This window comes from Chaetura pelagica, unplaced genomic scaffold, assembly GCF_000747805.2.
Source record: "Chaetura pelagica isolate M959 unplaced genomic scaffold, ChaPel_1.0 scaffold17, whole genome shotgun sequence".
In the NCBI taxonomy this organism is placed as follows: Eukaryota; Metazoa; Chordata; class Aves; order Apodiformes; family Apodidae; genus Chaetura; species Chaetura pelagica.
The window spans coordinates 2,680,192-2,707,516 of record NW_009970726.1 but is presented as its reverse complement, the minus strand read 5'-3'; the positions used below and the strand labels follow the sequence as shown (position 1 = coordinate 2,707,516).

The following is a 27,325-nucleotide window of genomic DNA, read 5'->3' as shown; positions in this document are numbered from 1 at the left end:
AAAATATTGGCTGCGGATTCTTTGAAAATGAACAGAAAGCCTTGGTGAACTTGCGCGTGTGCTGTGCTCAGCCTTTAGGATGGCTCCTTGGCCGTGGATGGGCTGGACTTGCCGGCATTTCCATTCTGTGCCTTGTAGCTGGTGAAGCTAGGGGTGTGGATTGTCCTGATGCTCTTCATACCTTGGTTCAGTGAAGTGGGAGAGGTAGAGGAGGGAGGGGAGGTAGAGGAGGAAGGAGGGGGTGGCCGGCCGTTTTGAGTCTGTAGCGAGAATGAGAGATGGTGACCTTTCCCTGGGTAAGTGGGGCTCTGGAACTTGGAGGAGCCGTTAGAGACAGAGGGGATGAGGGAGGTAGAGTAAGTTATGCGACCTGTCTGAGGACCGAGAAGGTTAGAGGAAGGAATAGAGGTTTTAGTAGGTGGATTAAGAGGGTTAGAGCTGTCACCGCTAGAAGCAGGTGCTGAGCTGCTTTTCCCAGAAGTGGGAGAAAAGGCTGGGATCTTAGAAGCAGGTAGGGTAGGGGAAGGAGCCTTATAGTCCCCACCAGCTTTCTTAGCACTTCCATTAGCCTGCAAATAAAGATGGCAGGAGACAGTTTGTCAGAAAGCCAGTAATATGATAAACCAACAGGACCTGGGAAAATAGCCCTACAGAGAATAAGAATTAACAGTTTGAGGCCTGAGCTAAGTCTTGTAGCTGTGGACTGGACCTGGTAGAAAACCCAAAGTGCTTGACAAAGAGTGCATAGAAAGAGAGAGAAAGAGCCAACAAAGCTTTTGTGAGAAGGTGCAATCTATGGGTTATAGACCAGTCACTACATTGGCCATGCTTCTGGGTTATTAACGTGTGAAGAGACATGTCTGACTGGAGAGTTAATGTGCATCTACTGCCATCTCTTACACCAACAGGTTAGTGTCCAAGGCTTCCTGTACAGACTTCTTGAACAGAAGCATTCCCCGCTCTCCTAAGGAACCGCCACATTTACCAAAGGGGAAGTAAACAGGTAGTCGACATCTTAAAATTACAGCTGCATACCACAGGTAAGAAACCAACACAAAAACCCAACACAAAAATAACCCAGACAATAATAAAAACAAAAGAAAAAAAAAAAAAAAGAAAAAAAAAAAAAAAGAAAAAAAAAAAAAAAGAAAAAAAAAAAAAAAGAAAAAAAAAAAAAAAGAAAAAAAAAAAAAAAGAAAAAAAAAAAAAAAGAAAAAAAAAAAAAAAGCAGGAGGTGTTTTATTGCAGACATGCATGCACAAGCATGGTGAGAAGATCAGTAGATATTGTCATGCCCCCAGAATCCAGGACGTCCAGTTAGACCTCACTCGAGAGACAGGCATCCATTATTTGGTATCATCTCCGTCAAGTTATTGGAGGTTTTAAATAAGCAAACAACATGAACTGTCCATCCAAACACCGGGTTTAGGGTAAAACTACCTGTCTGTACTGGCGCGGATCCTGCAGCTTGTGTTGTTTGCCTGCTTTCTCCATGCTTCCTTGTCTAGTTTTTGAAGCCATGGGGACTGGCATCCGGCTTGTCTGGGAGGCAGTACTGGATCCCTGTGGAAATGAGTGGAGGGGCAGGGAGGGGAGACAAGGAGAAACTGTGATCAGTACCAGTGTGCTTGAAGAGGAGATTGCACACCATGCCCCGAAAAAAATATAAGCCACAGTACTACATGCAGGGAAAGTTCAGGAGCTTCACACCACAGGTGTTAATTTCCAGAATCAAATGGAGAAAACTGCTCAGCTACTGATCAGCCTGGATTTCATGTCAGTGATGCTTGTCGTTTCACACAGCAGATTATTTGACCCAGCTCCCCTGCATTTGCCCATCACCAATCAGCAGCAAAGATTAAAAAAAACCAAACAACCAAAACCCCAATGGTCTATTAGCTGTTAGACATCTCATGGGGAGCCCAAACAAGCCACCTGAAAGGAAGCAAACAAATCACAAGACCCTCTTGTTTAATGGTGATTATTGCAGATTTTAGAAAGCAGCTGGAAGTTTGATTTCTTGGACTAAGGTACCTTACGTGAAGTGGCTGGGATTGACGGAGGGGGCTCTACACCAGCAAGGCTCTCATCCAGCACTACAACCTCTCGGGGTGGGGTGTCTGGTACTATCTGGGCAGAGAAGGGGACAGTGCTTCCCTCAGAGCTGTATGTGCTGTCAGGGATAGATTTTGGACTCATTTCACTGATGGTGTTTTCCAGCTGCTTTATAGTCTGCTCAAGGCTGTCTAGCGTTCGGTATGTACTCTGTCGAATTTCATCAGTCCTAGACAGGGACACTGCAGCTCCAGAGGGTCCCTCTTTCTTCCCAGATGGAATTTTGTCACTGTCCTCAGGCTGAGACCCAGTGATTTCAAATCGCTTTGCTTCCTTGTGCTGCTTCAAGGTCCCATCTTCCTCCTCTTCTTCATAGACCACAACCTGCAAGGTCTTCTTCCCAGTCTTGGTTCCCGTCCGTATTGCCTGTGTCAGAGCAGCCAGCTGCTTTTTAGGGAATTTGAACTTAAATTTTTTCTTGGAATCCTGCCTGCTTCCAAATTGATCAGGAGAGTCCAAGTTGGCTTCTGTGCTTAGCCCGTAGATCTGACGGTATTTGCTAAAATCTGCCTTTGTGCTTTCCTCCTCTGCGGGAGGTCTGGTTTCTGCAGAGTCTGAGGAAGACTGAAGGTTAAACATGAACTTCTCATTGAGACCATGAGCTGCTGAACATTCTGTGATTGCTTCTCTGTCATCAGCTACTTGTGGCTCTTCCTTCTGGCTCTCAGAGATTTCATGTGCTTCATTTTCCTCCTCCTCCTCTTCCTCTTCTATCTTGTCCTCTGTCATCATTTTCTCCAGCTCCTCATCACATTCCTCAAAAATCGTAGAAAGTCGTTTATATGCTGACCTAATATCCATCGGTTCATCAAAAATGATGATGACAGGTTTTTTATCCAGACACACCACAGGCTCTTCACTGTCTATGTTTTCTGGGATACCCTTCTCAGATGCCATGTCCTTCCTTGCGTCGATGTTCACTGTTTGCACATCTTCGCCTTTCCGACTGACTATATCATGAACTTCCCCGCTTGAGAGGACCTGGACAGCTGTTTTAGTAATCATGAAGGCAATGTTTTCCGTGGGTGGGCTGTCTTCACTTGGAGAGCCAGCCAGAGAGTCGGTCTCTTCAGTACTGTTCACACTGGACACTTTGGATCTTAGCACAACTTCACTGTAGTTGGCTGCAGAAGCTTCTTGCTCCTTTGAGGAAGGTTGAGGCCCCAAAGGCTCCTGTGTGTGTCTCATGAGAGGGGCAATGCTGCTCATGGGGATATGCTTGCCCGTGGCCTGCAGTGCTTCACCCTGTGTCAGGCCCTGGGCAGCATCTTGTGAGAGTCCATAATTTGGCTTTTGTTTTCCAGTTTCAACAGCTGGAATATGGGATCCTAAAATATCTTGAGCCCCTCTTCGTTTGTCATCCTCTGGCAAACTGACACCAGACAGGTTTGTGCTTATATTCTGGAGGTTTTTCTTAGAATAGTCTCTACTGTCTACAAACAAACCCTTGCTAAATGTAGGACTGTCATTCATTGATAAGCCAATTTTACTGTCAGCTGTGCTGGATGAATCAGAACCCAATTCTTCTTCAGTTTTCCCTTCCCTCTTCTCTTTAGGATGGTCACTATCTGTGGGAGATCCTGTTGTAGCCCCATACACCTAAGGGGGAAAGTCGGATTACTCAGTTATTCAGGGCTGTTACCTTTACAGGAATTGTTTTCTTTTTTTCTTTTTTCTTTTTTTTTTCCCCAAATTGATCATCATATTCTCAGGGGAAGTGCAGCCCTCATGAACTCACCACTCTGTTTACTGCTGCAGAGGCATGTCTGAACTTGTCATCTGAGCCCTTTCTGCGGGGCAAAATTCCAAATTCTGGCAGAACAGCACTTGACATTCCTGCTCTGTGCTATGCATGTGGCCAGCATGGGTTGTTACCTAAGGTCCAGTCTCAACAAAGCCTCCAGAATATGCAAAAGCACTCTAATTACCCTATTTCCAATGCAGTGCTACCTTGATATGTTCACTTTCCAGCAAAGAACAACCCTAGTTTGTATAACATTGAAGTTGAAAAGAGTCACAGTATCTGATCAAGTTCTGCTGGGACACATCAAAGGGAACCTGATATGGAAGGGCTGCCCGCAGGGCACTATAGCTTGCCAGCTCACTGGAGATAAAGGCATGAGTCTGGTGAGCCTGGAAAGGAATGTTTGTACCAGTAAAAGCTGATTTTCAAACTACACCATTTTGCTGCTTCTATTGTTGCTCACATCTGAGCAGGGCTGTTCTGTCACAGTCTGAGCATTTCTAAATCCTTGCTGCAGCTTAAAAGTACTCCTTCAGAATTACCAGTGGCACCCTGCAGCATCCTGCAAGTACACAATGAACCATTGAGCTACATTCATGTACAGAAGCAACTCCAAACAGGACACAGAGAAGTCATCCATGAGCGCAAAAGTAGTATATTCCCAGCAAACCAGATTTAAGGGGACTTTTTTCTTTAGTTTCAAATGAAATCCCCTGAAGATGCTGTAATACCAGGCCTTGCTCTGGGGCTTGGCTTAAGTGCTAGTGACAGCTTAGGATAAACACAAACCCTCAGGGTGAGGGAATAACCTGAAGAGACACTATGCATGTGAACAAGTGAGAGAGAAATCTACAGTCAAAAGATGGCTCACCAAGAAGGAAATTAACCTGGCCTCAAATGCCTGAAGGCAGTGAGCCAAAAGCATTACTGCTGACATTGCTGAGACTAGAAACACACCAGGAGGACAGACTATACGTGCAGAAGATCAGTCATGAGAGTTGCCCTCCCGATCTGAGATGAATGAGTGACGGTACAGAAATCCACAAGTTGGTGAATGCATTTACTCCCCATGCATGCAGAGATTCACAAGGTATAGGTTCTACATTGTGTGGTATTTTCTTATATACTGTCTGAGGATTTTACACAGAAAAACTTAACACACAATCAAAACACAGGAGCAAGAAAGTCAGTAATGGACCAGAGACGGTTCATGTCTACATAGGCTTATTAGTGGCACAGCTGTGCAACTGCTCCACAAATACCTTGACAATCCTCATACTTCTAAATAAGGAGGAGCTTCTACATAAAGAGAAGCTTCTAAATAAGGAGGAGCTATCATGCAAACCAGGCACAGCCAGCGAGGCATCAGCATCTTGTGTTAAGAGCTGGTATCAGAACAAACCACCAGGGCTCTTGGTCACCTCAGGCCCACACTTGCTAAGTGCCTCCCAGTCCCATTACATGTCAGAGTGCCCAGAATTAGGCCAAGCCATTTAATGGCACTTGTTGCCTGTGGATATGGTGACTCAGTGACTGTTCCCATTTCTCTAGCTCTTTCTTAGCAAGTTCCACTTATTCCAAGCATCAGTGCAATATCTCATGGTGTCACTGTACAACAGATATCATTTTAGGAACTGCTGCCCTTCTACTAAAAATCAAACCGCAACAGAATTTCCTCTGTGAGTTCATCGTGACCATACGGCTCCATATTTAAAGCAATAAACACTCTGCCATGTCAGCTAACAAAACCAATTCTCATTAACCTTAATTTCCTGGACTCTGTGTTATTCTTGAAATGGCAGTTTTGGTGATTACTTGGCAGCACTGTCAAATAAACATTTGTGCTACAGGATGTGTCTGGAGTGGTGACCCAGATTTTCATGTAACAGTATGATCTTCTCATTCTGACACCAGTAGTAATGAAGAAAACTAGAGATACATTCACACTTCTTTTTTTTTTTTTTCCTCCATAACACTGTCATACACACCACAACAAAGCAATTTTTCCCTTTCACTTGGACCTGTTGAACTTCTACCCTCACCCAGCCAGGTCTTTGCAGCTTTGGACCAGAACTGCTGTTTGGGCAGCTCAAAGACAAGTCCTTGTGTGCACCACCCTGACCTGGCAGCAGTACTGTCTGGGGAGGGGTATGGATTTTGATCATATACAAGACACCACCATCTGGGTGTCACCTCGTGCTTTACAGCTGCAGTGCCCCATGCAGATGCAGCTCACTGCAGTTAAGGCAGCTGGGTTCTTCTCTGCCTTGGGGACCTGGCAAAGTAATTTTCCCTGCCTCAGTCTGTTAAATGAAGTTGAAGAGCAATGTCTCCCATAAAATCCTTGGGGAGATACTCATGATGCTGCATCAGAGAAGGTATTACAGCTGTTTCCATCTTACACACCTACACAGAACCCATGGCAAAACTGACATGCTGAGCTGAAGAGCTGTGTTTTCCTCCCTACCACACTGCCCTGCCTTGCAAACTGGCACTTGGCTGACAAGCTGCCATGCCTGCATGACTCCCTAAGCCCAGCAATGGTCCAATTCATTTTCATAAACTTAAAATAAGGTCTGGAAAGGCAGAAATATTGGATCTTTTCTTCATCTTGCACACTGGCTGCCCACAAAGACCAATCAACTCAAATGGCAACCCAGTCCAGAAGCAGCTGTGAAATTCATGCCAACTTAGCTATGGCCCCAGACACATGGCACTTCTTGTGTAGATCTAATAACTACTTCTGAGACCAACAGATTAAGCAAAGCAAAGCAGAAACTCTCTAAAGTGGGTCTTGAAATTGAGAGAAACTACTGTTTCTCCTCAGGACAGTATAAAGCTTAGAAGAGATGCTTCACTGTCAATTGCGAGAACAGCACTGGAAGGATATTCTGAGGAGTATGAGCATCTCTGGTGGAAACTGATGGATAATATTTTGATTTCACAGAATCGTAAAACTTCATGCAACCCTTGTATGATTGCTGATGAGACACATAATGTAGATTGATACAACATTCCATGTTTCTGAACCATCCTGAGGTAAAAAAAAGGAAACCAGTGGGCAGTGGTGGGTGGGGGTTAGAGAGAACAGGACGTAAGATATAAGATTAGTTTTGAAGGAAAGAAGGTTATGCCAAGACTGGGTGGCATGTTTACAAATGCCACATGTTACCTTCTTTTCCTTGTGATGCATTAAAGTCCCAGGCCTTATGTCTTTAACATGTGTATCATTTCTGGACTGCTCAGCATGACTGTTTGAGTTTACATCCATAAAAGAGCACTTCTGGAAAGCCTAGGAAATAAATACTGCAGGTTATCAGGAGACCAGGTAGCTTTCATACAGCAATGTCTGGAGATGATCAACTACAAACAGTGTTTGTTTTTAACATTCACAGCTCAACAATCTTATTTACAAGCTCATGAGTTTTAGACTACCAGCCTAAGAGAATTAGGGCATACCCTCCAATCTGCCAAGACTGCACTCTAACTCATCATGCTGACCTCAGTGTTCCCTGCAGGGAGACAAGCTTGACTTCTGTTTTTATAGATGGGGAGACAAAGACACACAGAGGTGCTGCAAACTATCCAAACTTAATTTAGAATTCCATGACAAACTTTGGGCTTGCGACAGTACCTACTTCCTAGTGCCTGGTGTCTTCTCAAAGATGCAATCAGACGTATTTTGGCCTTGACCACACATTACTTAATAACTAAACATAAGGTTTTTACATGATAAAATAAATTAAACCCAACTCTCAGCTCTCTTTACTCCATTCATTGTCCCCAAACACTACTGTCCTTCTTTTATGTTTTCTCACCTCCACTCCCAGTAAGTATTAGCAGGGATTTGCTGTTTCCCTGGCTAGGACAAGCAGAGCAGAAATACAGATTTTCTTCCTAGATGTTCTCATCTGGAAGTGATCTAAAAGTTGTGTGCAGAAATGAGAGGAAGAGGTGGAAGCAGCAGGCCTTACACATAGAATAAAGAGAAGGTGGCATCTAACATCTCTTCTATATCCTTTGATGACAACTCAGCTCCCAGATCTGTCAGTCTCATGGCACATAATCCAAGAGCTGTATAAGCATCACTAAAACTTGGAGACATGTCTTCGCCACAATCCTCACTAATACTCCAGATGGTGACAGTCCATGTCAGGTTCTACCTGGTCTGGAAAGACCCCAATATATGGGCTTGTGAACCACTGGCCTCCCACCTGCCTGGACTTTTCAGCCCTATGTCTTGCTATCTTTTCCATTTCCTTTGGGTTTCTCTATCCAGCTGGATCCCAGATCCAGAAAAGCAGAACCATTACTGCCACCATGGCACAGACCTGGCACCAAGTGTGCAGCACTGGGATTTGTGCAGGTCTCTAATGGCATGGTCTGCCCTTAGTGAGTTGTATAGGCAGGACAGCTCTGGCAGCCTGGGGAGTGAGGAAGGAGTGCAAAAGAGTCAAAAGTACCATGAAATGCAACAACGCTGTATTAATACACCATGTCTTAGGGAAATTATATAATTCCTGACAACTCTCATAAAATTAATAGCCCTGATTAGAATCAGGCCTGTTCTTTAAATATTGTACTCTTCATATGCATTGCATGCTTATGCAAAAAGAGAAAAGTAACAACAATCCAGTGCAAAACTGAGGGTGTAGTTTCTTCTGGTTTTCTGTCACATCCTATTTGTATATGTTTATAGACCAGAGTACCTAAGATAACTATCACAACAAGCAGTCTCACTCCTCATAATACAGGGTACAGACTTTCCTCAGTTTACCCATTTGTGAGATCAGTGATGTGCTGTTGAGTTAGGCATTCTATCTGCAAAGGCATCCTCAAGGTCCTTCAGACTTAAGTGATGAAGAATCTATTATTTCCTTTGGCTATCTGTTTATTTATCATGTTTTCCCTGAAATATCTTTAACAGTCTCCAAATACATTTTGTGCTATAGCAGTTGATACTAGTATGTCTTTTTCTGCTAGATTAAAAAGGTCCTTCCCATGAAGGTACCTCCAACATTGTACTCAAGTCTCTTCTAAACCTTCATATTCTTAACAGCCTTTTCAAACAGGAGACACATGGACAATTAGTCATGCACACAGCAGCCTAGTGCTGATCTCGCTGATCCTGTACACAGAGAAGAAAACACTCCCTGTTCTTACATCTACACCCAAACCAGACCCAAATTTTGTGGAAACAGCAGTGACCTGGGATTTCCCATCAACCTCTTACCGCAACTCCTGATCCTTTCAGAGATATGCCATTGTGCTCTGGCTGTAGTTGTTCTTCATGTGGACTTCATATTTCAGTGAAGCTATTATAACCATTAAGTGATTCCTATCATCTCCCTGCTCTTATACTTCACCAGTTTTAATTAAGCTGATTTAAGCAGTATGGATTTTAAATGTATTTCCAGGCCAGTGATGAAAATAAAGAGTAGCATTGGGCTTGCAGCTGGTCTCTGTGAGACCTGACTATAAACACCTGCATCAAAGGCAAAACTGTAATAATCAGACAGCTCTCAATTGTCCTATGATTTGTTTTTGTGTTTGTTTTTTTTATACTCCATGGTGCCAGATTTTTAGCAGAATGTTGTATGATGTTTGATCAATGACTCACAAAAATGTTTATAGGTATATGATTCAGTGTATCAGTCAAAGCTGCTACCTGATCAAAGACTGTTGTTTGCTTTCACACATCTGTGTTCCATTATATTGTGTTTAGAATCACAGAATTGTTTTGGTTGGAAAAGACCTGTTTTCGTATGTCCTTTAGTTCTTCACTGACTGAATCCTATACCTGATTTTCCATTATTCTGCCTACGACTGATACCACACTTATCAGCTCCTGGATCAAGCAGTTTGCCCTTTCTAACACATGGTACACTATCAACCTTCTAAAATATACCTGATATTTTGGTATTTGTTTAAAATGAGCATTGCTTGCCCCCAAAACTAGTGCTTAAATACTCATCCCCTGTTGAGGTACTATGTCTATATGCAGTCATTAGCTCCCCTCAGCCATCACTTTCCAGACATTAACCTCCACTGCATTGTCACCAGTTGCAAGGCCACTGGGTGGCTTTCCTGGAGACAGGAGACAATGTGACAGTTTCACTGTCTCCAGATCTCCTGTCACACTGGCCAGTAACACACAAACAAGGGACAAAGGTGCATCACTGCAGATAAACCTGCGAAGCAGCTGCTTGAAGTGCTGGTGGGTGTGACCTGAGCAGGGTGCACCCATCACATGTAACAGTTGCTGCTTAGGATCCACCTCTCTTGTGGTGCAAATGCTCCCTGGGCAGCAGCAAAGCCACCTTTGGGAAGGCGGAGAAGGAGGATGATCTCATGTTGTGACAAGTGCTCTGAAACACTTCAACAACAGAAGTCATAGCCTGTAAAGCTGATCCACATATCTTTTCCCCATATGGGCATGGAAGAGGACAGACAATGACCCTGGGAAGCTGGAGCTTGCTGATGGTAGCTGGAACAGTTGGCTTTTACTGCAGCTTTGCCATCACTGAACTAAACTGACCTATGTGCTATCAAGCAAAGCACCAGCAAGAGAGCACCACTCCTGTGCCACTGGCAGACTAATGTACCAGCTAGACAACAGTGAGCACAGCCTTCTAGGGGCAGATCCTGTATTCTCTGTTCCCACAATGTTAACACAAATATTGGGCTCTCAGCACCTTGTTGGTCTGGTATTAATGGAGAAATGCCAGGCCAGGGACAACCACCCCTAACACACACCAATATTTTACTCATCATCTACATGTGTGAGATTCTCCAGTGGTAACCCCTGCACTCTTGAGCACTCTCTCAGCTCCAGACATCTTGAACACAATTAGGGTGGTGCTTGCAAAATGTGTACCACTCAGTGCAATGAAGTGGGATCAGGTGAGACTGGCAGACCTACTTTCCTTCCTGTTCTGAGCTATAAATTGTACCAAGGCCCTAGAAGTGATATTTGGCACAGGTGTCTTCTTATGCAACCCAAAGGGCATTACCTGTAATTCTGCCATTATTTTATCTCCTTCCTCTTCCTCTTCCTCTTTTGCAGCTGATGCTACAGCATGCCCTGTGCTCCGAGACAACACCTGATCCTCTTTAGGGGCTTTGGATTGTGCGATATGCCCAGCATCCTCACTGCATTCCTACAAGGGGATGAGAAAGCACAGACAGAATATAGTGGAACCCTCCTGATGTGAAGCAAACACAGAAAATTCAACACTACTGCAATTCCCCTGTTGCAAGGTCTCTCTTCCTTTTTAAGGATACTGATACTTCATTAGGTCAAAGGCAGCCAATATTCCTGACGTGACAGCATGTTCACTGATCAAAAGGTTTCCCAACTTGGACTTCCCTCCATTTTCTTCAGAGAAAAGAACAGATGAGGAAAGGAAGCCCAAATAAACTAATTTGCAATATTTATGTAAAAATGCTCTCAACTCTGAGCTGCTCTTCCCCATCTGTGTAAGGGATGGGCTTTTTTATTTTTAATCTTCTTACCACTCTAAATGAAAGCAGCCTGTGACTTGCCTTCTACATTGTTAGGAGATAAGAGCATCAAGACTCCTGTAAACAGAACTGATCAAACCTTATTTACTCATTTGGCCTAACAGTAATGTTTCCTGTTAAGCAGTTTTGGTAGGTCTCCAGGAGACATAGCTCTGTCTTGACTTATTTTCTGGTTTACAGACACAGCCCAAGCCTGGGAATATTTATCTGTGCCAGTATTTCATCAACAGTCTGACTGCCTAGAATCTGAATCATCAAACCTTGACAGCTGCAGCCTCTTTTCTGGCTGTATAGATGACATCTCCTGATCTCGTTGTGGTTAGTCCTGAACCTGGCAGGTAACTCCGCCGTGGAGGTGGAGGAGGTGGAGACTTAGTCAGCTTGTCATTATCCTGTTCTCCATTGGGAACTTCTTCTGCAAGTAAATAAATCAACACAAAGTGAGCATAGGTGAAGGAGGGGAAAAAAATATTTGCATCCCTGCCTCAATTGGAAAGGAAAAAAAATGTCTTTTAAGGTCCTGCTGCTGAATATAATAGAAATTAATTAATAGAAATACATTTGGGATTCAAGTGGAAATGAACAAAAGCAGACAGTGCTGCACTTCCACTGAGAAACCATGTCAGTTCATCCAGAAATTATCAGTAAAACTGTTGTCTCTCATGTCACTGTGGCTGGGTTTCAGTGTACAAGTTGTGACAGCACAGCACACTTCTACAGATCAATCACTTGCAAAGAAGCATGTGAGGTGCAGGTTCAGCTGGGTACCTGGTTTCAGACAGGGCCCCTGTAGCCTCCTTTCAAAAAGTGGCTGCTGATGTGGCTACTAACAAGACACCAGACCTTGAGGCTTCTTGCCATTCTCAGCAATTCCAAATTAACCAGCACACTTCATTCTAACTATTCCAGGAATGCACGAGTTTGCTTTCTAATTATCAGAGCCCTGTATGTATATTTTGCTAATCCATAAAGATTCAAACACCAAATCAAATAGCTAAGCAGAGCCAGCCCTTGCTCTCCAAGGACAGCCTTCCAAGAGAAGACCAGTTTCTCAACCTGGTATTTCTCTGCATGATGCCTGCTGCCACTTCCACTTCCCCACCATCTCGGGATGGCATTTTTTCCAGAAGCAGCATCACATTGCTTGTGACCTGTCCCTCTGTGTTTCTGGTGACAGCCTAAGCATCACACTTGGCAACAGCCACCATGTTCACACACTGCTGTTTACAATGTTTGTTTTCAAGAGTGAGAGAATGACCTTTCTGCAGCTACTCAGTGTTACATAAGCAGCTGGAATAAATATAACCCAGAAAGATAAAACCTCCTGCTTTAGGGATTACCCAGCTGTTTAGGGCTAAGTATTCTCTCTCAGCAAGTTGTTGCATAACTGCCTGCTCCCCGGGCTGTGTCAGGCTCCTCTGATGTGCTGGCTGGCCCCTGGGGCTGGACAGAGCTCTGGTCTGACCCAGCCTCATCTTTGTTCCCTTCTTAGCTCAACCGTTCTTTGAAACTGCTTAAGCTTAAAGAAATGCTCTGTTGTATTATCTCCCTCTCTGTTTATCTGGCACTCACTCGCAGGACTGCAACAAGAGTGAACATCCAGATGCACTTTACATCAGACCACTTTGGTCAATACATACCATTACGTTTTTTTGTGACATTGGATGTACTACTGTTGTAAAATCAGAGTAATTCTTTAAGATGGTGTTTAGCAGGCTATGATGTGGAGCCTCTGCAAATCCCTACTCCTTTTAATGGGCTCAGACCACTTTCTTCAAGCTGGTAGTGGCTCTGACTGCAAGAACACTGAAGATTTTCTCATGCTTAAGAGGCAAGGCTGGATGAGAGACATGGAAGGCACAAAGGCAAAAAGATTTCTACCATCTCTTTCACATCTGTGAGACATTCATCCATCTCCATCTTCAAAATGGGAAATCAAAAGGAGAAACACAAGCAAGAGAAACTGTCAGTGAGTGGCAGGTGTACAGGTTATCAAAGGCTAATCTCACATCCCTTAACTGGAGCTGTTAAGGAGAGGTTGTGGTGGGGTTTCCTTTCAGCCAGTGTAACAACACCAAGTGAGATGCAAAATGTCAAAGCTGGATTTCTGTTTTCTTTGCTAAACAATGTTATTTCCCCAGTCTACAAGAGTAGGAAAAAAACCTATGGAGGAAAAAATTGATGAACAGACCTTATTCTACTACTTCTTTGTTCTTACAGCTGAGTTTTCCAGCATATTTACAGAGGAAGAAGTAAATAGACAGTTTGCTCAGTCAGAAACTAACCATGATCAAAACTGCTACTTTAGGGAACCTTCTTTGGTGCCAAAGGGTTCAGTGCTTCTGTGAACAAAACAGGAGCTGTTCATCACCAGCCATTTCACTGCACTGAAGCATTCTTCAACAGGCACAGCCAGATTGGAATTAATTTCCCTCACCGTACAAATTTCTACTTGCACCAAAAAAATCCAACATGTGTTAAAATTATCTGAAAACAATAATGTCTGCCTTGAGGCAGCCACTGTAGTCAAACAAGCCAACCCTCTTTAATGTAGCTTTAAGCTACTGATCACACAGCAATTGCAAAAATCAGGGCACTCTCACATATGGAGGCACAAAGAGAGATGAAGGAGTCCAGTTCCTAACGTACATGTGAGAGACATTCCTCATATTTTTCACTGAACAATCTTAATAACAAAGATGAGTCAGAGTCAAGACATTACAGAGTCAACTGCAAAATGGTGTAAAGTGTGCAATTTGACTTTGTTTTGTGCTTTGCATCAGGAAAAAAAAAAGTTTCTTAATTGGGTTCTGTGTGGAGAATGGCTGAGACAACACATTCCGGCAACATGATTTATGTAGCTTCTGCACAAAAGCCAATAGAGGACTCTGCTAATTTATGGCCAAAACGTCTTATGTACAATATCAGTAGGTATGTGGCCTCTCTTTATGTTGCTCAGTTTTCTTTCTACAGCAGACTGATATTGAAATTTTCATCTTGAATCATAGAAGAGTTGAGTGGCATGTGAGATACTTAATCAGATATCAAGGAAAAGTTTTGCTGTTCCCTTATTTATGTTACAATTACAGGATTCATTATGCACAACAGAAGGCAAATGTCTCATGCTCATCAAATTTCTCCTTAAATCTGCTGGCTACACACTATGCAAAATTGTATTCTTGAAGTGGATTAGTTAACTATGCAAGTTACAAAACTTCTCTATTATTGTGTTCTGCACTTCTTAAGATGTCACAGCTCACTGCTCCCATATGGTATTTATTTTCACTGACATTTTCTATTTATGTCAAACATTATACAAACAAATTCTGTTGATAGCCAGTAACCTCACTGAATTCTGCCAGAATTCTAAAATTATTCTATGAGGTTCAACAGAATTTATTTTAAACATGTATGTTGTGAAAACATCCAAGGAGCCACAAGCTGCCAGTGCTAAAAGAGCGCCTAAAACAAAATGCTGGCTCTGAAAATACTCGTCCCAAATTCTATATGAATTTGTGTACATGAGCCCCAGGACATTGTTTTGCAGTTACTTACAACCTTAGGATGCCAACACCTTGAGTGCAGCATGCAGCTCTGGTTTCTACAGCTGCAGAAGGAAACAACGGAGTTAGAGAAGGGCAATTGAACTGACCTTGGGGAGGGAGCATCTGGCCTACATGGAGAGATCAGAAAGGCTGCAAGTGTGCAGTTTGGAGCCCACAGAGCAGGCTGAGACCTCCAGGAGATGGTCAGGGTTTGACTTAAGATCAACTTGAAACTTGGTACATCTAGATCATAACTGTGGGCAGCCAGGACACATACTGTGAGCGTCACCCTCATCCATTCCTACATATCTATCCAATTCTCCAGGAAAACTCAGCTATGTAGCATCATAGGTCATTTTCAGTCCTCTGAGGGACTTATGCAAAACATTAGTTGTATTTATAGTTTAAGATTATGAAGTTACCAAGGGCCATTAAGACAAAATATTCTGAGTTTCCTCGTAAGGTTTAAGTATTTAAGTGGGTCTTGCATCATGGTGCCCAAGAAGCCTTTCAGAAAGAAACATAGTATTGCTTAAAGATTTGAAGTGGCAGAGAATCCCACATGTTCACAATGGAACTTCAGTGATTAATTACTCTAAATGTTAAAATTTAGCAGCTAATTTTTACTGTGGCTTTTTCTAGCTCCCAGTTGCTGGAACTTGTCAGAGTATGTTCTGCTCAGTTAAAAGGCCTCCCCATCCTGAGAAATCTCAGGCATGTCTTATTCTTCTTGTGATAATAAATATGCCTACAAAAAGAGCTTTTTAGGCTTCTGATGGTAGGATCATTTGTGCTTAAACTCCTTGTGGTTCCTTCCAGACCTCTCTGTAACACAAAACTGAACATAGTACACTAGATACAGATATAGATATAGCATAGTAGACAGATACTCTCATCTCTGTCAAAAACAAGGTGCATTCTTACTCTCCTGCTCATGAGGAGTCACTCACTCTCTCAGTTGCAATATGGGGAAATTCATGTACAGCTGATTCCTGTCACTGGCATCTGCAAAATCAGTGTCCAGTCCGCAGGATCTGCATTATTCCTCAAGGACATTCTCACAGGTATGATCAAGAAGACAGAAATCTGTAAACTAAGCCATTCTAGAAAGTAGGAAAAATAACCTCTCTTTTGCAGATATGCAATTGTCTGGCTACATTTACTCTAGTAAACCTTACCTGCGACTTCTAGCTTTTCCACTGCATCCCCTTTAGGCAGGGCTGCCGGCTGGGGAGGCATCTCCAGGTTAGGAATTGACTTCATTATATTGGCCTGGGCCTCTTCCAAGAGCTTTTCGAATTCCTTTCCATTATAGTGATCAAGGTTTTGTCTTTTCTCTTCCCATTTCTTTTCAGCTTTCTAGACAAAAACAGTAAAGCACTTAATTTATTCCTCTGATTTCTGTTATGACCAAAACAAAAAATCCATGTGTAGACATTATAGGTCAATATAGATAGATTCTTTCAGTTCTAGTCAGCAACTACAGGAAATACATTAACATGAATTGTACACTGGTTCTGACTTCCATTGTGCTTGATATGGCACAAACGCATGACAGACTGACAGTGGCCACTGCTCAATAAAGGAACCAAGGTAAAATTTAAAACTGGCTCACTGCCTCACTGTATCACACTGGTGATTAAAGTGCAGGTCTGGAATAAAATGTGAGAGTTCACTTGTGGGTTTTCTCAGTGTCTCCATGTGAAACCATTGGAACTTCACACTCTTTCACTTTTACCACTCCATAATGAGGGATCTGGAAGTTTAAAGAGTGAATGAAACCCACTGATGCAAGTGTTGCCAGAGAATCATATGCTGTTATTTAAAAATAAGGTATTCTAAAAAAAGATTTTATTTTTTAATAAAGGTTATTTGGAAAACACATTTTGGTTACTTGTTTTTATCCTGTTGCATTTAAAATTGGAGGATGTCTTCAGAAGTGCACAGTGCAGTTAATGGTTAAACATATAAATCCCCAGAATGCATCTGAAAAACCCCACCTGCAGTCTCAAGAGACAGACTGGGAGCTGGGACACAAAGAGAGGACAACTGGTTGAGCAGAATACCCCGTACCTCGATTGATACTGCTCGGCTTCTGGTACTTGCACTGTGAATTTCCTCAATGAAAAGACTTTGCATGGTGGTGCCATTGACAGAGGCCTGTGGTGCTGGCGAGGCTTGTGTGGGCTGGGAGCCTGTTGCAGGCTCCTGCGGGGGGGCTGGCGGGGTGGCTGGGAGGTGGCCACCCACGGGCACACCCTCGCTGTGGCTGCCGGCAGTGGGTGAACCCTGGGCATGGTTGACCAGGGCTGATGAGTGCTGAGACTGATGGATGACAACTGGCGAGCTCTGCACATGGTGGACCGTCATTGTTGAGAAGGGGACAACTTCCGACTTGACTGATGACACCTGGGACTCGGATGTGAGGCTTTGCTGTGCATGTCCCTGGGCATGCTTGAGCTCCTCCTGGTTTTTCAGAGCGTCAGCTGCAGCGGGCTTTTCTGTAGGAGGGTATTGCCCAGCTTGGGATGGATCCACACCCCTCAGCAGTCCTTCTGTAACATGTCTGCCCAGTCAAATTGAACACAACAGCATGGCACATGGTTAGTATACAGGCAAGTCATGAGCAATGATTAACAATAAACTTTAGCAAGGCAAAAACACCTGTATCTAAACCATGAAAATGTTATTTTTTTCTTCCTGATACTCCCAGTTGTGTGATTTTATAGTTCTCTCTCAGAGAACAGGGACTCTGTCTCAGAGTCAGGGACTAAGAGTTTTAAGGAGGCCACTTTAACTAGGGCACTTTTGCTTTTTTAAATGTTTATAAACCTTCATGGATATACTGGCACTTCTTGACTAAACCATGAGTTACAGTGGGTTGATTTTACAGGTAGAATGGAAATCAGTTCCCTTAGATTTCACATGCTATGCCTAGCTGAATTAGATGTTCCTGAACTATTAGCACAGAAAGTGGCAGTTACACAGAATGTGAGGTGGCAGTTTGGCAAATTGCCAAAACAAAGCCTTCAAATGATACTTCACAAAGGCCCTGTCTGTCAAGAGTTTGGGGTAGAATGAGCTGAGGATGTAAAGAGGCCAGTATTTCTGGCAGCTAGCTGTGAAATGCCTGAGCTTCTGTGTGTACCTAGCCATCAAATGCCATCAGTGTTTCCATTACTTAAACAGACTTTATGAGGCTTCATACCTAATTCTGCTGCAAAGAATTACTTTTGGTAAAACTCCAGCATGTATAGCTTCTTTTTTTTTTCCCCCACCCCAAAGAGGGTGAGAAAGGAAATAACTGTAGTCATTTTTAAGAAAAGGAAGCTAAAATGAAATTATATAGATGTGCACCTAATGGCAAAATAAGTGACGGCTTTTAGAAGACTTGTAACATAAAACATTTTATCCATCTGCCAGTACTGGTAAATCCTTTTTACCTATTAATATATGGAAACAATTAAAATCCTACATTCCTTAGCAACAATGGGCTTATAACTTACATTCTCTTTTAATTGAAGTAAAATTGAGACCACCACCATTGACAATTTAGCCTGATTCACTAGTTTTAAGTAGGAATTAAATACAATGCCTACTGCTTCATCAACAGTCATTTGCTGCTCATATTCTGACAAACACAGATAAACCCTGGCACTTATTGGACACAAATTTTATCTATTATTTCAACTTTCTCTAACACACCTTCCTTGCAAAGAACAGAATGAAGAATTCACAGGAATTCACAAGCATATTGGAAAACATTTCTTTCTCTCAGATGGTTTAGGATATCTTTATCCATTTTAAATATTGTCCTATTTTATTTCTTACTGTTGCATTTTTTGGGATGCACATTTCAGTGTCAGGAATATTTCTACTAGCTTAGATTGCTGTAAATACATACAATCAATTAGCTCAAATATGGGACTGATGCCACTCTGTAAGCTCTCCCATCCAGGTACTTCCCAAATCTGGAAGTGTTGAGTTCAGAGGCTGCTAGTTTCAACCAAAAGATCTTGACAACTAGGGCTATTGGTCAGAAGAGAACCACTGCACAGAGGACAAGAAGGGCTCTAGGAAGAATCCACAAAACACTGCAAACAAGCTGCATTTCTCAGAATTGCCCAAGGAAAAGGAGAGAACCCAAACCTGAAAGCTGTTCCAGCCCTGCTTGAAGAAATTATTTAGTTTTGAAGAAAAAAAATTAAAATTCACCTCCTGAGCATGGTAAGGATATCGGTCATGCTGCGCACACGTTTCAGCAAGCTGTCTAGCTTGTGTGGCTCTTCCTTCAGGAACCTCACAGCTTCTACCTCAATCCGGAGAATCGCGCGCATTTTGTTCTGCAGTGTCGGGAACTCTCCTGGGAAGAGAAAAACTGTGAAGCTCAAGAGGAGAATATAAATGGCCTGGTGAGAAATGGATGATGGGGTGCATGTTCAATACTTGAGTGTCTACCTCTCCCCAGGGGCCATGCAACAAGGTTTTTAATCCAAACTTTACATCTTTTTGGACATTAAATTAATGCCCCCAGATCCAAGGCAAAACTGCTCTCAGCCACTGTGGTTAAAAGAGAAGAATAAAAATTCAAAAAGGAAGTACATACCTTTCAGGGTGGCAACAGCTTCTCCCACTTGACGTAGAAGAAAGGCTCCATCTTCAACATCTTTCAGTGTAACTGTCTTGCTGGAAGCAACGGAGTCTCTCTTCAGGTCTTCAACAAATGCCTCCAGTTCACTAGCAAAACAAAAAATTGACAAAAAATGTAAGCAAGACCTTCACATTATAATCAAATATATCGGAATGAATGGACTAAACTAAACCAAACCAGAAACCTCAATCGTGGTGTCATTAAATCTGACACCACAGGCTGAAAGAACAGCAGGGTACCCTGAGGGAAGGTGAGGATGCTGGGTACTCATGCTCACAGGATCGGGACATGTTCCTAACTAGCTCAAGTCATTGATTTCTCTGACAGGCTGCAGATGTGCAAAGCACAATTTACCTCAGGGCAGCATCACTACAAAGGAGCAGTGGGGTGGTGAAACACATCTAATAGGCAGCCCTTTGGGGAAGTAAATCCCAGAAGGGTATAGACACTGCACCATTACATCCAGTACTGGTTTGCACCATGCATAGCATGCAGAGGGATGCCCACAAGTGAAATAAGGACCCAAAAACTGGCACTAATGGCCCTTGATGCAGTCCTATTTATCTGTTGGGTTGTGCTACACAGGATACAGGGTCCTGTTTCCACAATAGGCAAACCAGCAAGTGTGCATTGTGTGCAACTCTCACTCAGCATTTGGATTCAAGAATGAGTCACTTCAGATGATTTCTCCAACAAGTGCAGTCTCATGCTTCTTTTGGCTCCATCTGGTGCTTCCTCATCACCTTTCCCAATATTTTTCCAGTGCTTCTACACTTAAATTTTCACAATCCTTCAGACACATACACTTTAGTTTTGTTTTGTGGATAGCCACTTCTTTTCCATTTAGGTTGAGACCACATTCTTTAGCTGAAGTTTCCACACAGAAGCTTAAAAATTTCTCAAAAAAACCTGAAATGCTTTATGTACAACTATACAAGCACCCATGCAAATACATCAAAAGGATAATTGAGTATTTATCCTAAGAAAAATCTCCCTCTACTAAGATACCAAATTTACTAACAGGAATATTCTGAGAAGGAGTTTGATTGCATGGTAGAAAACAATGCAAAGCAAACTATGAACTGATGTCACCGTTTGACTCAGGTTTGACAACAATGCTCTCAATCCCCACCTCCTCCCACCCAGGTAGGGAAGGAGAGAGAGAATAAGAGAGGCTTTACTGGATTGAAAACTAAACTACACAGCTTTAATTAAACACTAATGATAGAAGAAAATATATATAATTATATACAAATGTGTTCAGGAATGTGCAAAAGCCTCTCGCCTCCTCCAGCACCAGCAACTCCCACAGCATCTCCTGAGCTGAGTCCCGAAGGATCCCAGAGGTGCTGGAGAGAGCACAGAGTGATGAGGGTCAGGAGAGCTCGAGCCTGGGGGTCGATGGTGATGGATGGACGGAGTCCTCCCCAGACACCGGCCATGGATGGAGGAGAAGGGAAGAAGAAGAAGAAGCAGGAAAGAAGTTGTCTTCTGTGACCTCTCACTTTCCTCTGAGCTTACGTAGATGTATGGAATGGAATATCTCTGGCCAGTTTTGCTGTCTGTCTAACTCAGCCTCCTACGGGGCGGGGAGGGAGGGTGGGTCATAGATCTCCCCGCAGTGCCTCAGCTGGCAGAGTAAAGATGTGACCTTGGAGACCCAGCAGTTACAAAGACATTCCAGTTGTTATCAGCCCGAGCTGGAACACTTTGCTGCTAGTTAAAAGAAAGCTTACCAAAGGAAAAAAAAAAAAAATCAGTAAAAGGAAAAGTGCCTTCATCCTGGCTCAAGCCTGGACAGCTGACAAATCAGCTACTCATCTTAACCTCATTTTGGGCCTCATTTCTTGCATGCAGGAAGCAGTCTTGCAATTACTGCAAGAGAACCAAGATATGGGCTGATTGCCTGGAAAAGGATAGAGGAAGACTGCCTTCTGCACCAACCATAGGTCTTCTATTTCCACACATTTCTTTGTGCCAGAACTGCCACACAAACCCAGCAGAAAATTACTTCTTTTCAGCCAGGTCACATCCTAGATCCATCTCCACAGATAGTAAACAGGAGGAAGAAAAGAGAGGAGTATGTGGCCAGTAACAGGATGAAAAGGAGAAAATCCCTTGTGGCACCATTCTGCATTTAGGTCAATTGAAAGTGGAAGCACAGAACAATAAATGGCAATACAGTTGTACTTCTGATATACAGAGAAACAGAAGTAATAGCAGAATCCTAACATCATTTCAATCCAAAGACTAAGAACTACAGAAAGTATAAAACAATTTTGAATTAAGAATCTTAAGTTGCTTCTGAACAGATCACAAACCAGCAGAGGTAAATGTTCCTGTTTCCATTTTAAGACCACTTTTCCCAGACACTCTGCCTTGAGAAAGACTTCACAAGCATACTTGCAGCAAACAATCCAAAGGACCACACGATGGCAGCAAGGGAACATTTCTCAGTGTATTTTTCCTGTGGAAGAACCTCTGATAATGAAGGTATCTGCTGTCCCTGTGTCTGCCACTTCTGCAATAAAGGGCACAGATACAGTCTAGATAGGAGCAAGAAAAAGAATTCTGCTTTCTGTCACTCAATGCAACGCAAAGGCTCCTGCCCTCCAGAACAGTCCTCTCCAGTCACACATCCTTCCTACTCTGAATGCCCTGATACCAGAACTCAGGGTAGGCAGTGCTACTTTGGGGATCACAGGGTACCACTTCCCTCCCCCCAACCTCCTTGCCCCTAACCTTTTGTAGAGCGGCACTGGAAAAGCAGCTTCTCAGATACTGGCATCCACCAGGCAACAAAAAAGAGCTTAAATTTGTTCATGGGTGGAAAGAAGAGAAAAGAACAAACACAGATCGGTGTTATGATCTTTTGTTAGGTTTATGATTGTTGGAAACATGGGAACAAATGAAAGTCTTCCAGGCAGTTGACAACAGCTTGCTGTCTTTCCCCTTTGTTCACTGAGCAGAAATGGAAGGGTCATCATGTGTGACACTATCAAACAAGACAAGTCATCCTGAAATTCCTCAAGGGATACCGTATTACACTGTCTCATGTCACTAACTTCAGGGGAAAAGAAACTTCAGCCCACAGCAGCCACAGTTAGAAACAAGTGCAGAGGGCTCCAGCATTTCTGTTCTGTAACTGGGGAAACAACTTGGCTTTACAGGTTGGACTGAACAAACCCATTTAACAAGATCCTCACCTTAGTGCAGTTTCAGAAGGCTAACACAAGATAAATTATTTTTCTGCATCTATGTTTTACACGGGGAAGCTGAGGCAAGCTCTTATGCTGAAATCTTTCCTCAGGCAAAAAAGCAACAGAGGATGTGTCTCAGATTGCAGTATCAGTAGAACAGGTTACAATGTGAACCGACAAGATCAGCTGCAACGAATCACCCAGGCCAGAGTTCAATAGCAACTCAAGGGTGAAACAGTTAAACTATTAATGCCAAGCATCTAACTTCCTGATTAAAATTGCTTTGGCACTGGAGTAGTGGAAAGTGTCATAGATGATACAAATAGATTTTTTAAAAGGGGATGGGGCTATCCAGGGAACTGGACTCTGGTGAGACTGATACCCAGACTAGTATAATTGATAGATACCAAATAAAGAAGAAACAATGAAGAATTAGTGGACCAATGGATAAATATGCTGTGTTAGGGAGAAATTCATGTGATTTATGCAAAGGGAAGGTAAGTCTCACACATTCACAAGGAAACAACAAAAGCATGGACAAAACCTACAGCCCAAAAGGCCTTCAGCAAGATTTTTGAGCAAAAGCTTTCAAGAAAGGCAAGTTGCTATGGGACAAGAGAGCTAGTTCTCTCACGGATAAAGTACTGGAAGTAAAGGGATCAATGAACAGCTTAATCAATGAATGTAGTTTGCTGGTGGGTTCCACAGGGATCAGCACTGGGGCTGATGCTTTTCAACATATTATAAATTATTTAGGAAAGAGGATGAACAGTATAGTAAAAAAAACACCACAACAACAACCCCCAAAAGATATTAAATTATTCAGAGGAATGAAAATGAAAGGTAACTGCAGAGGGCTGCAGGTGGACCATCTGATACTAATTGACCAGGAAAAAAAAAAAAAGATCAAATAAACTCCCAATAAATGTAAAGTAATGCTCATGAGAAGAGGAAAAATAAAAACAAAAACAACTGCACCTAAACCAACCAACCTCCCCAAAAACTAAGTTTTTATACACAATAATGAACTTTTAACTGATAATCATCCCTAGTGAATGAGATGTTTGATTTGTAATGGAAAGCTCATGTAGAAAATGAGAGCAGAGAGAGCATCACTGCGGCACAGCATGAAGTCATGGTGTGCCTACACCAGGTAGAGCCCTTGCAGGGATCACTTCTCTCCCCATCCCCATCTCACAGATGTACACTGGAGTTAGAAGGGGCATGATGACATATGAGTGGCCCCTACAAGAGGAGTAACAAGCAGACCAGGATTTTTTAGGCTGGAAAAGGCATGATCAGAAAATGGAGTGGGGGAGCATCTCTAATATAACAACTAGTACGGAGGGTGAATATTCTGCCATGCATAATTTAATAATTTGGCAGTTGACTGACAGATGAAAGATTCAAAAACAAACAAAAGAGGTTCTTTCTACCCAAAAAAGAATTACCCTGCAGAATTCATTTTGCCTAGACGATGTACATTACATAACTAAGTTTACATAAATTTTAAAATATTCATAAGTTAATGAAAAGCAAACAGTCCATGCAGAGCTTCTGCGTACGAAGATACCATCTCTGACCTGGAAAATCCCTGAGCTACAAGTCATTAAAAGCAAGATGATGCCTTCTGAGCATTTTGCCATGTTCTTATATCCTTTCCCAAGTAACTACTACCAGTGGCTCCCACGACTGCTAAGTGGAGTTCTGTTTTTACTGAGCATGGCTATTCTTATTACAAAGTCTGATACTTTTCCTAACAAAAATAAAAATTGTAACTTGCTATGGATTATATCCAATCAGCTTGGATGTGGCTACAATTTAAATACTATGCTTATAAACACTGCTCTGTTAAAATGCTTAACAATAATCTCTACATTTAGTAGTCACACCTGTAATATGCTCCTCACAACATAAATACTGCATTAGTCCATGTGTCATATCATCGTAATTTGTCCTTGGCCTGGTAAGTGTTAAGGCCAGTATCCTCAGCCCCACAAGAGTCATACATGACACCCCGAATGTTGACTCAAAAGACTAGATAGAAAAAAACCCTGCTCATTTGAGTATGTATTTCACTGTTATGTGAATAAACACCACATTTAACAGTGTTCCTTAGATCTCATGAGATATATTGGAGCTATATTCCTGCTACAGCAGTGACACACATGGCACACTTCTGTAGCCTCCATCATGAAACTCAACAGAAAAATTGCTCTGAAATGTGCACTGACATTTCTGCTCTTTATAACATGAAACTACCAATACTTTTTAAATATTTTTTTTTATTTTTATTGCCTAGTGATAATCTTCATAATTGCAGAAAGGAGAGCTTTTTAAGCTGAGTTTACCACTTAAGAGTAGAAAATACACTTTTGTAAGTATTGCAGAAATCCTTAAGCTCTCTTGCCTAGCATGAAGCCAGTCTGCTGATTTAGTCCTATGATTTAGGAAAGGTCAAGAGGGCACCAGTTGAAAGATGAAAAAACAGGAGGTTTTTTTGCCCTGTTACTTTGCATTTATTTATACATCTGCATTGGGATCAGCTTAATTGAAAGTGCCTATATGGAATGTTAACCTTTTCCTGAATGCTTCCAGTAATAGTTGATATGCAATTTTGTGATGTATACTCTTCACTAGTAAAAGCAATCAGCTGTTTGACTTAAAGCATTGTTGTAGGATGTGATGCTTCTTTTGGGCTCTGATCCTGCAACTGTGTAAATATATTACAGCAAAATTTCATTGCAAAATGCAAAATAATTGTTTGTGATTTAGTGTTTTGTTTCTAGCATGTTTCTAAACGGGTTGAACTAACACAGCCTTTGACTGATCTAAGACAGACAGTTTTCTCTAACATTAACACATGAAATAGCACAGAAGCAGCAGAAACTGCAAACAGAACAAATGCCAAACAGATAAAACAGAACCATATTGCAATTGAAGTTGTATCCTGAATTAACAGCTGTAACAACTAATGCCATTTGCACTTGACCTCACTCAGTATCCATTTTAGGAGGCAATGGGATAAACAGCCATCACACAAATTATTCTTTCCACAGAGAACAAGCCATCTAGAAAACAGGCAATGAGGTACACAGGAATAAAGTGATGAACAAGAGGGTAATTACTTAAGACCACAAGACAATGTTATTTAAGACTACCAAAGAGCCAAAAAGAATACATACACCAGCATGGACTATTACTACTCATTAAACTTAGCCTTACAGAAAATATACACTCCCTTAGTGACATTTTGCTTTGTATTTACAGATGCACCAATTTTATTACAAATCTTATTCATGTAGCAGGGCATTGACCACCAGGGAAGATTTACCCTCCTTAGCTGTCAAGATCTGTACTCCTATGGTTCTTTGATCAGAATTTCCAATGACAAGCTGACTATGAAGTTTTGCTCTATAATAGAGCAATTCTTCAGGGGTGAACTAAATGCAGCAATGAGAATTAATTAGCTATATAGCATCCTACACATGGGAGTGTTAGAATTATTTAAATTGTTTATTGATTCCAGCTTCATTTTGCCGCCTGCTGACTCTGAACATGGACTAAAACAAACAACTAGATCCAACCAGTCTTGGTAGGCCGAAGTTTTTGGGAAAAAAGATTCTTACAAAGACCTTCTACATCACACACACACACAAACAAAACAACAAAAAACACCAAAGTATTTTTATCAGCAGTTAAGTGTACAGAATCCCAGTGAGTAAATTTTAGTCAGAGACTGACTGGCATTGCTGACTGCAATCAAAATTCAATCCTCTATTTCTAAGCTTCCCCTACCTCTCCCATGCAACAGTGAAAGCACTTCCTGTTCAAATCTGATTTTTATCCTTAAAGCCAAACTCTTTAGATGCCTTTGCATCATCCATTTGTTTTTGAGAAACATAAAGCTGAAGGGAGAGACCTAGGGTAGGGGGAGGCTTTCATAAGATGGTGGGGGTCACGGTCCTTTACAGGGGAATTCTGAAGAGGTTGAAACTTTTTGCACTGCTAAAAATTACCCAGTGGCCTGTTCTTAGATGTCCCAGACAGGACAACACAGACACAGTTTTACAGCCAATATGAGTGCAAGGAAACACAGATAAAACAGTATACACAGGAGCAGTTTCACTTAAGTTTTACTAGTTTAAAGGCTTAGTATACTCAAGTTTTCACTAAAGCTACTACTTTATGGAAGAAAAAGCCAAGCAAAGGCAACCAATTCTAAGAGGTTTCTCAACCCACCATAACTTCTTTACAATTTTTTCTTCCTCGTTGAGGTACTTCTGTCTTTCTTGTTCCACCAGGTTGCGCTGTCGCTGCACAGGATCTTCAAGCCTCTTCACTGTTTCAATCATTTTGCCATTGATTTCCATCTCTGCTTTCTTCACCATTGCCCTCAGCATCTCCTGGTTCTGCAGCTGTTGCACAAAAGAAATCAACTTTAATTTTTCCTGCTTGACTGACATCACTGGCAACAGAGCTCAGAAATGGGTTGGGATAAACACAGCCCTACATCGAAAGAGTTTTACCTTCTTTCTCTCTTTAC

General features: G+C 42.2%; 1 protein-coding gene across 1 annotated transcript in view; it reads right to left on the bottom strand.

Moving 5' to 3' along the window:
• Nucleotides 1-1,425: 1,425 nt before the first annotated feature.
• Nucleotides 1,426-27,325, bottom strand: part of KIAA1217 (KIAA1217 ortholog) — a 50,510-nt gene continuing 24,610 nt past the window's right edge. Inside the window, exons 4-12 of the mRNA XM_010006955.1 lie at nucleotides 27,022-27,197; nucleotides 19,535-19,665; nucleotides 19,144-19,291; nucleotides 17,202-17,494; nucleotides 17,002-17,159; nucleotides 16,107-16,287; nucleotides 11,644-11,798; nucleotides 10,873-11,019; nucleotides 1,426-1,563 (exon numbers count right to left, since the gene is read on the bottom strand). Of these exons, the coding sequence (XP_010005257.1) occupies nucleotides 1,426-1,563; nucleotides 10,873-11,019; nucleotides 11,644-11,798; nucleotides 16,107-16,287; nucleotides 17,002-17,159; nucleotides 17,202-17,494; nucleotides 19,144-19,291; nucleotides 19,535-19,665; nucleotides 27,022-27,197 (1,527 nt within the window). The remainder of the gene's footprint in view (nucleotides 1,564-10,872; nucleotides 11,020-11,643; nucleotides 11,799-16,106; nucleotides 16,288-17,001; nucleotides 17,160-17,201; nucleotides 17,495-19,143; nucleotides 19,292-19,534; nucleotides 19,666-27,021; nucleotides 27,198-27,325) is intronic.